The sequence below is a fragment of the Triticum aestivum genome, chromosome 2B, assembly GCF_018294505.1.
Source record: "Triticum aestivum cultivar Chinese Spring chromosome 2B, IWGSC CS RefSeq v2.1, whole genome shotgun sequence".
NCBI classification, from domain to species: domain Eukaryota; kingdom Viridiplantae; phylum Streptophyta; class Magnoliopsida; order Poales; family Poaceae; genus Triticum; species Triticum aestivum.
The window spans coordinates 614,777,451-614,787,018 of record NC_057798.1 but is presented as its reverse complement, the minus strand read 5'-3'; the positions used below and the strand labels follow the sequence as shown (position 1 = coordinate 614,787,018).

The 9,568-nt window shown below is 43.2% G+C and overlaps 2 protein-coding genes across 4 annotated transcripts; both read right to left on the bottom strand.

Moving 5' to 3' along the window:
- Positions 1-970: 970 nt before the first annotated feature.
- LOC123046301 (transcription factor SPATULA) lies at positions 971-7,424 on the bottom strand. 3 transcript variants are annotated; one of them, XM_044469624.1, is made up of 10 exons: positions 6,323-7,424; positions 4,491-6,224; positions 4,306-4,391; positions 3,235-3,486; positions 2,558-3,155; positions 2,324-2,446; positions 2,163-2,240; positions 1,999-2,064; positions 1,521-1,559; positions 971-1,424 (listed from the first exon to the last, which is right to left on the bottom strand). In XM_044469624.1, the coding sequence occupies exons 3-10, from the start codon at positions 4,344-4,346 to the stop codon at positions 1,278-1,280; spliced, it is 1,344 nt and encodes a 447-aa protein (XP_044325559.1). In that variant the 5' UTR covers positions 4,347-4,391; positions 4,491-6,224; positions 6,323-7,424; the 3' UTR covers positions 971-1,277. The 3 variants fall into 3 exon arrangements, with proteins under 3 accessions (XP_044325559.1, XP_044325560.1, XP_044325561.1); XM_044469625.1 differs by having other exon boundaries at positions 1,999-2,078; positions 4,306-6,224; XM_044469626.1 differs by having other exon boundaries at positions 2,819-3,155; positions 4,306-6,224.
- Positions 7,425-7,568: 144 nt separating this feature from the next.
- Positions 7,569-9,166, bottom strand: LOC123046302 (uncharacterized). The gene is made up of 2 exons (XM_044469627.1): positions 8,739-9,166; positions 7,569-7,867 (listed from the first exon to the last, which is right to left on the bottom strand). The coding sequence occupies exon 1, from the start codon at positions 9,091-9,093 to the stop codon at positions 8,740-8,742; it is 354 nt and encodes a 117-aa protein (XP_044325562.1). The 5' UTR covers positions 9,094-9,166; the 3' UTR covers positions 7,569-7,867; position 8,739.
- Between the last annotated feature and the right edge of the window lie 402 nt (positions 9,167-9,568).

The window sequence follows — 9,568 nt, the reverse complement described above, 5'->3', positions numbered from 1 at the left end:
GCCATAGAATTGGACAAAAAAATCCAGGAAATAATCTCATGTGGATTCTATATAGTATTTTTTTAAAATAAGAACATATCGACACTAGCTTCTGTTTTTGTGTATGTGGGTTCAAACATGCACGGATGAACCCCAACGTGGGTCATGGGATGCATGATTTAGCAACTTTTTTGCGCATGCGAGAAACTTTCCACGTGATTGGCAAGGACAAATTCCTTCATACCGAAAAGCACAAAGGACTCTTTGATTCACAGGGAAAGTGGAGGAAATATAGAAACATATTTTTATGACACTATTCGTCCATTTGATTTAAAAAAATAGATTTTCCCTTTAAAGAATTGTACATGTGAAAAGTAGAGGATTTTTTTTCCTTTGGTTTGAGTTTAAAAGGGAAAATGGAAGAATTTTACAATCTACTCAAACCACGTTCTTGCATTTCTATGCAAAGAATACTGCAAAGGCCATAAGTTGTTGCTAACGATCAAACCTTACTTTTACTTGTGTTTTAACCTTCATTAGACCGTGTTTTTACTGTGTTCTCTCTATTCTTGCAAATCAACGCCATTTTTGTGAATGTTTTGCTATTTCACAACCCTTTGTTCAGCACATACACCCTCTGTACAATTCTATTATATTCTTGTGTTTCATTATTACTACATTTTCAAAATCCTACAAATCAAAACAAGAGCTAAAATGTGGTGATTCCTTAGAAACCCCTCCCCTTTGGGCTTTTTTCCCCTGCGTTTCAGACAGGCCCACGACGGCCCAATGGTTATCAGAAGTCTAGATGTCGCAAATGAGAAGGGCTAATAGCTAGTTTAGACGCAGGTCTTATTTGGCCCATAATTTTCCTACACATCACTACATATATTTCCTCTTTTTTTTTTGGACGTGCATACCTGCATATCTGTGCTAACAGCCATGCCATCAAGTAGCAAATCAAATCAAAGGGTAAAATGCCATGGAAATATCAAGTACAAGCAGTGCGGTTCAACCTTCAAAAGACAGAAATAGTTATTACTGTTCTCCTATTAGCGAGTGCTAAGCCTGCATCGGCACCGTTTTCGTACAAAGTCAAAGATCTAAGACCCACAACTTTGTTATTCTAGACTACACATCGGCCACCATACAATACACCTGAAACAAAACTAGTATAGTAAAGTAAAAACAAGGAGAACACAAGCAAAATAACCGACTACCCGTAAAGTCGTAAACACCCCAACCAATTCGTGAGCATGACAAGTAGAGGTGATAAAGGAAACATGCGATTGCTGGGATCATTGGTACCGGGAGCTCTTGTACACCGGCGTCCAGCAGTCCGGCAGGCTATTATCCTGGAAAACTTGCGGGGTGCAAGAAACAGGGACCAAGCAAAGCCCTCTGCCTCTCAAGTCCTCCTCTTTACCTCCCCATTGAAAGGGCACCTGAGAAGAGTTGATGATAGCAAGTCATTACCGGGTATCGCTTAAGACGGTTTAGAAAAGAGAAAAATACGTATCTCTGAAATTCCATGCCACTACCTCGTTTGTGCTATTCTTCATGTAGGGTTCACTCAATAGCTGTCCAAATCAGAAAAAGGGCAAAGCAGTCAGCATGGTACTAACAGTTGGCATTATTACCTAACTTTAGAAAAGGTGTAGTGCTGGTTGTGACTCGTGACTGTGTGAGTGACATTATTCTTTATGTTAATTATTCTATAGACGACGACAACATCATCTTTCTTTAGACAAGACTTGACATGGCATGGAAATCCTCATTCTCGAAAGAAAAAGAATGGCATGGAAATCCGCCAACAAACAGGCATAGCAAGTCAAGGTAGCAAATGCTTAGTGAAATGCAACGATAATGTGAAACCGTCGGTGCGAGTTTTCATTGTATCTTTATGCTACAGGACGTATTTACATGGCTCAGCTGCAGAAAATTTCTTTGAAACCTTGGCAGTAACATCTGTAAGTCGAAACATACGGCTTATCTGAAAAGGATTATGATGATATCAACCTGTATTTGCTCATGTAGATATTCGATGTGCTTGATGGTTTCATACAACACTGACGCTCTATCCGTCTGATAAAATACAACTTTTAGATGGAGTTAGCAATAAAAAGAGAAGAATGGAAGGTCATCTCACTATTTTCACTTAGCAATACTTGCAGAATTTGTACCTTCCCATACGGTGAGATGATCTGCTGCAATGCTATGATCTTGTCTCTCTCTCCCAACTTCATATCAGGCACTTCTGCCTGTGTTTGGCTCAAAATAAGTTGATTGGATGCTTCTCAGAGAGTTTAAACCAGTTCGTCAAATAATCTTCATTGTTAGTTACCTTGGGAGGTGATCTACTTGAAGTATCTTTCTTCGACCTCTTTCCGTTGCCTGCCAACTTTTCCTCTGATTTTCTCTTCTTAGGATCACCTGCAGCACCACTTTGACCTGTACCAGTCCTTGCCTGCAAATTCAAGAATCATATGTACACAGGTAGATTGTAGAGCACATTGTAAACAGCAATAACTTCTACTCTGCCGTTACTTAGCAATACAATTTAGCATTCCAGCCTTACCAAAATAGTACGTTGCTCATACTGATTGGTATGTGCCAATTCTGTTTTTGATCTGTAACCACTAGCATAGATTGCATCTGGTGAAATCCTAGCATCAAACGAAACCTGCATTACTCGGCCCTCCGGGAAAGCCCTTTCGCTCCCAGAGCCAGAATAACCCAGAGGGCTTCCATGAATTGCAACACTAGTAGGAAGCGTTTTGTGCAGGAATGCATTCATGGGAGCTCCAAGCTCCTGCTGCTGGGAACCATCTAGTTTTACCTCGTGGTTGTGGCTTGGCATGCAACCCATCATGCTCTCTTGCACCAAGGTACTGTTCCCGAGGTACACCGGTGGAGAGCTCGCAATCCCATCACGCCTGACGGGCAGAACACTGGGGCCAGCGTACGGACCGCCACTGTCAAAACCATAGGAAGCTGATCCGGAGATGCTGTTGTAGTCGCTGCCGTCCATCCCTTTGAGGTAGTCGCATGCCGCCGAGGAGAAATCATCGAGCATTTCTGGCATCACCGTCCTCGCTTCGAGCAAGGAAAGGAAGTCCTTTCCATGGCCACTGCTCCCGCCAAGCTCGTTGCTGCTCCCATGAACTCCCATGCTACTGAAAAGGTTGTTTCACGGTCAACTTCTGTCAGATGTCACTGAACAAGCATCAACAAGTGTACGGCGTGCATACTCACAGGTCAGTCTGGTTCCATAGATGCCCGCTTGGAAGGTGTGTGCGGGCTGGTGACAAGGGATCCTCGCAGAAGGTTGCCGGGTCAGTGGCAGCGGCGGTAAGGAGTGTGCCGGTGTGGGGGCTCCATGAGGGGAAGGGTGCATGCATGTGTAGGATCTGGTGACTCTCCCAGACGCTGCTGGCTGGTGAAGTGGCGGAACTGCTATAACCAACTGGAATCTCAGGTGCATGTTCGTCCATGAAATATACTTGGCTGCAGAAGATGTGATGGATAGGGTCATTTTATAGGTGCTTGGAATTCCCTTCTCTCCTCACCTTCCCATGGTGGTCTTTTCGGAGTGTATGCTGACGTATGCCTGATGAGATCCTTTCAAATTCTAAGGGGTGGTCAAGTTAACTTTTACTTGGCATGAGTTCATCTGACCTTGAGCGATCTACTTCTAGTAATCACTAATCAGTAGGGTGGGCCTTGTGGGGTGCAGTGAGATGGAATTGATTATTAAACCCAGTAACTTGGTAAGCTTGGAGGGAATTTCAGATCCTAATGAGCGGGAAAGAAACCAATATCAAGAACATTTTGGTGGAAAATCATTATGTTACAGATAGGAATGTACTTGCTACAGGCAGTGGGTCTCTCTCATTCTCCCACTTGCACATTCCTCTGAAAGGATGTGTGTGCCGTCGTGCACCACACAGTCGACTTCAGTAAGCAGTTCTACTGTGGAGAAGTAATTTCCAGAAAAATGAGCACAATGTCGAGTGACTCAAGTCATATATATCCTCATTACAAATATAGCTATACTAATTTGTACTCATATTTCCCTGAAAAGGTTAAAGTGGCATGATTAATCAGCGACGATTAATATGGATTGGAGGGAGTACTAAAATGATGCTATGGCACCTAAACCATAGCATAAAGGGACACTACAGTCTTTGGAGGCTGTATACTGTGGGAGTGTGGACTGTGGAGAGGAGAGACTTCAGTCAACGCAAGTAGAAAGGCCCTGTCATTTTGTGCTGAGTGGACGAGTGGTCTTGGTGTGCTAGGGTAGATTTCAAGTTTAGTTCGAACCTGTTGATGGATCCAACTCCAGTGAAGCAGCATCTGGACATGCTCTAACGTTTGAAAAAGAAACATGCAATTTGGAGATCTGCAACCTGAAAAATCAGTACCAGAGCTTTTGTAGTTCCTAGTAATAACAAGAAACTACAAAGATTCAGTAATTCTCTGGATAAGGAACGTAAACACCACTTCACCTCTTAAGCGATAAACTTGCAGACTGGCGGCTTAAAGCATCTGCTTCCATCCTATTCTTTATAAAACACCCCAGTGTATTATCATCTGATCTGCACACATAAATACTGGTTCCCAGATTGAATTAAGAGGCTCAAGTTGAACCGTTGGGGGGAAATACCCTTAAATAACAATCACCATCAGCAGACTGGTATCTGTATTTGGTTAGGGAGATGTAATCCTGATAAAAAGGGATGTTTGTAAAAAAGGGAAAGTCATAGCAGACTCCTTTTCTTTACGTAATTGCTTAACAACTTATAAAATCAAAGGCCCTTTCTGCAAAGCAACAAAAAGCTTATGATGACACAGCTTGTATTATACACGTAAAAAAGGTAGGTAAGGACTAAGGAAGGAATATTTTTTTCTTCCAGAATCAGCAATAGTTCTGGTACTAAATGATACTTGGTTGAAATATCAAATTCATTCTAGAGATAAAATTGTTGATTCTCTGATAACTTGATCTTCTAAAATAAAATTTTAGGTTGAGCTTCTAGAATAAGCTGGGTAGGGGGCAGCTTATTTCCACAGCCAGCCCTCAGCCCCAAAAAAACTGTCCCTTATTTGCTACAACATCCTTTAGAAAACCAAGACCAGATACCAGGAGCTATAACGCCTGACAATGAATCACCCTGGATGCATACAAGGATGGGGGGCCTTCCAACTTTCAGAGGAGAGAGAGGCATAAAGCATGGATATCCAGTGGGAAGCATGCGTACCATTCATTCTAATAGAGAATAAGAGGTAAAGCATACCAAGAATTCTTTGTGGGCTTTAATGACCGAATAGGAATGCGCCTTTCTCTCCTCTATGTTGACCTCTTTCGTGTCAAGCACTAGGGATAACCTCATTTCAAAACTTAATGCAAAGACTTCTTACTCACATGTGACGACCTCAGGTTAGTGGAGGCCAAAAATGAAGGATTAAAGTTGGATGTCTCAGCGTGAACATAAGAAGGATCTACAAGCAAATGCGTTAGATACGGGTCCTTTGAGAATACACATCCTCCCTGACCAATGATTAACGGCAGTTCTGTGGAGCGGTTTGGTGGGATAGTTAATAATGAGATCATCTGTTGTGACGTATGAAGTGTACGTTGCCCATTATGGTCCAGATGAGGGCATTAGATTCAAAGGGCGGTGCAATACACTTCAATCACCATACAAATTGCTGACAAAGCCAGTTCCGTCAGAAATTTAATAAGAAAGCCGTACAACGACATGATGGTGTATGAGGCAACCTGAAGCTAAAGTCTAGACTTGATATCTGTTCCTTTCCTCATAGCACCTTTGATGAGGAGCACCCAGACATCTACGAGTTGGTCCAACAAATCAAATCGAAGGCACGCTCCTGGGCTATGGCAGCTGCAGGAAACCTCAACCTGCTGCTGCCCTGTGTGAGTGCCTCTGAGATATTAATGTGTCTGTGTGCTGGGGTTCAGCTTAACTTTAGGCTTGTAAATACCAACTTTTACATTTTATCAACACACTGAAGCACCAAGCTTTTACATTCCCTTAAAGGGCAAAAAAAAGGGATGCTTGAGTTATTACTGATATTGCTTTCCGAGCACGTAAAAGCATGTTAAGGCCAGATATAGTCATAGAGAGATAGAGAAAGTTACCTGGAAATGGTAGGAACAGGATCAACAATCAAATTTTTTCCCCGACCTTATTGCTAGCACGCCTGCCCAAAAGGCACAGCTGCAGAAGAGAAATCATGAATGAATAAAAAATTATGCAAAGGATACAAGTCATGACTTGTCAGAGAGCAACTCAGCAGTAGCTATAAACCATTGTACCTGTGAAATAGTAAAAGCAACTTTGACTCCTGTAGAACGACCATTATCCCTGGGCATAGTAACAATTAGTGAAGACTGTAAAATTTCATAACCATAGTAAAAAACTAAAAGGTACTCTATTTGATATTTTGAGAGTAAGTCAAAGCAAAACAGGATAGTGATAAATAAACTAATTCAAACAAGAATATAACCATGTCAATTTGCCAACTGAACTGGAAAATCAGAAGATTAATACAAAGATAGATGACAATGTAAAGATACATTAAGTGAGGTCATGTTTTACCAGAAAAGGTTTGAACAAAGCGGACAAAAAGACACATTACGAACAAGTTGCTCAGAAGCACGAAACTACCAATGCAAGTGGAGGAACCTCGCCGAACTACACACTTTCCGTCAAACTGAATGAATTAGGACAGTTCAACAGAAAAAAAATGCAACAGATCAACATGAGGCTCACATGAGTAAATATTTCAATTTTCACGCTCCTCGCAGAAAGAAAAAAAAAAAGCAGAAACGAAAACCACAATGCGACTAAGGCACCCAGCAATCCTGTAAAAACGATGAGCTTCCAAACATTCGGGCATGCATTTAATCAGAAGCAATCTATAAACTGGTCTAGCCGCCATGTGGCATTGTTCCCTCCAAATTTCCAGTTGAGTAATGCTGTTCACTTTGTCAGGCGACATCATTCCTACTGTTCTTAAAAATGCATGGTAGTAGAAGACGAGCAGAACAAAATAATTTGAGGAATTATTGATGGGAGTAGAATGAGCATCAAACTTCTAAAAGTCTACCAAAAAATTATAGTAAGCATTCTTAGAATAGTTTTTCATGTTATTATGCTTTACACACTCTTTTAGACCCATACCACCGGATGATGGCCATATTGAAAAGAGGGATGCATATCACTGTCAATAGTTTTTAAGTGATGCAGAAAGGCATTTTCACATGCCTGCCCACTGCCACAGGAACCCTAATATAAATACAGCATAACTTGCCTCAAACAGTCAAGCGCAAACATATACTTCTGGCAAACCTTGTGCCAGCCGCACCAAATAATGTAGTAAAGTGCAGTCTAAATCCACAATAATCCAAACAGAGGGCAGGAAGTACCTGATGTTACTACGCCGTCTGATGTTGATCAGGTTTGTCAGACTGTTGCTAATAGAAGGTAAGGAACATACATTCTCCTTGGCGAGCAACAACTTGGGGACAGAGAATCCGAAACCAAAAATAGTAGAGAAATAAAGGACACAACTGAATGGAAAACACAGTTATAAATTGGCATGTACCAAGCATACACCATTTATCCAATTGACCAAAACGGACAACCGAGAGTGAACATGAGATTTTATACACGTGTTTACTAGTACAAACATGCAAGATAAAGGAATTGCTTGATCGCTGCAGAGAATAGTTCTATTACATATGCCACCATTGGACTAACAGTTGTCCAAAGATGCACTTTCTGATACATTGAGAACAACTAACTGAAGTGAGCCGTCTGTCCATCACAGCAGCAAACGACTAAGATGAGTTAATCACCTGTCAAGTAAGAAAAAAAAATCAAGCTACATTCAGTTTGAACATGGCCATCAATACAAACACACCGTTTCATTGTCATGTCATGCCATGATTTCTATACACAATCAAACAATATATGATAAAAGAGCTCATGACCAGCAAAAGGATAACACGGGGCAGTGGGTCTTCCTTCTTCCCATCAACGAAGAACAACAGCATGGTCAGTTTTGTCCTATGTGTATCATTTATCTACCAGAAGAAGGGACCAGGACAATGCCAAAAATAATACGAAGATAACCCGATCATAACCCACAAGTATCACTACCAGCTGAAGTTTGTCAGTCATTACGACAGTGAGTATTCACCTCTCTGCCTATGCTAAGCACCCGTTTAAGACTAACAAAACAGTAAATAACATTCGCACCTCATGACAACTATTATTATAGAAATTAAGAGTAATCTCACTGTGACTCAATCCCCTTGGATATAGCAGTAAGCCTGGTCAGTGGATTTCTACATTACCCTGTATGTGATCCTTTCTACCAACACTTTAAGGATCCAACCAACCCTAAGGTATTTTAGCAACTTCCACATCTACACTCAAAAGTTGGATAACAGCAACATCCGAAATTGTAGATTGTATAAATACAAACTGTTTCTCTGGTATCGCCAATGTGCATCAAACATTGAACAAAAGTAGCAACACATCACATATGGCTGTTTCATAATTCATATCGATACCAAATCAAACTACGCAATCGAACATAAATCAGTTCCCCGACAACTTAATCCATGTGTTTAACACCAGAAACCAATCTAATTCGCCCCGAGCGCAACAATCTAAGGCGACCGATTCCGCCGAATCAACAAACCCTAGATTCTAGCGCCTGACCTCACTTGCAGTAGCGGTCGGCCTTCTTCCTCACGCGGTCGTCGAGGGCCTGCTCGACGGTGCGGTCGCGGGAGGTGCGGGCGGCGTTGGACGGGTCGTACCCGAACTTCCTCGTCTCCACGGGGAACAGCTCCTCGTACTTCATCCGCTTCGCCGCGTCGATGGTGTAGTCGCCTCCGGCTTCGGCACCCTCCGTGGCCGCAGCGGCAGCGGCGGCTTCAGCGTCGGCGTCGGCGGGGACATCGTCGGCGGGCTTCTTGTTCTTCTTTTGCTTCTTGGGCTTGCGGAGGGTGGCGGCCTCGCCGCCCTTGAAGACGAGGCGGCCGGGCTTGGCTTTCTTGTAAACGTCCGACATGGGGGAAAAGGGTGAGTCGCACGGCTGACGCCGAGGTGTGCCTTGTATGTATGATGTGGTCGATGTCGGGCTCGGGTGTCGCCGGATCGGTTGGCTACAGCTCGAGGCGCGATGGAGTATCAGATTTTCTTTACCCTAAAATTCATTGTGCTCTTGTATTTCTCTCCGATTTGGTTTGTCTTCCTTTGAATTTTCAGTTAGCCATTTTTCCTCACATGAAGCAACTCCAAGGACGGACACGGATTTTGTCCGCATTTTGTCCGTTTGGGTCGTCCGTCCGCCTAGCGGACCTGAGGCGGACACGCGCGACGTTTGGATAAACCCAACACACAAGAACAAAAAGCGGACAAGCGCTCCTCCGCGGCCGCTGCCACTGGCCCGCCGTTAGCTCTTCCGCGGCCGCTGCCACCGGCCCGCTGCCCGCCGCGCTCCTCCTCCGCCGCAGTAGCCTGTCGCGGCCTCCGCCCACCTCCGC

What these genes read in the sequence shown, in the direction of transcription:
- LOC123046302 (XM_044469627.1), bottom strand. Translation starts at nt 9,093, where the DNA reads ATGTCGGACGTTTACAAGAAAGCCAAGCCCGGCCGCCTCGTCTTCAAG.
- LOC123046301 (XM_044469624.1), bottom strand. Translation starts at nt 4,346, where the DNA reads ATGTCCAGATGCTGCTTCACTGGAGTTGGATCCATCAACAG. An exon ending in GGAGTTGGATCCATCAACAG is followed by an intron (nt 3,487 to 4,305) that starts GTTCGAACTAAA and finishes CATCTTCTGCAG; the next exon opens with CCAAGTATATTTCATGGACG. An exon ending in CTATGGAACCAGACTGACCT is followed by an intron (nt 3,156 to 3,234) that starts GTGAGTATGCAC and finishes CAACCTTTTCAG; the next exon opens with TAGCATGGGAGTTCATGGGA.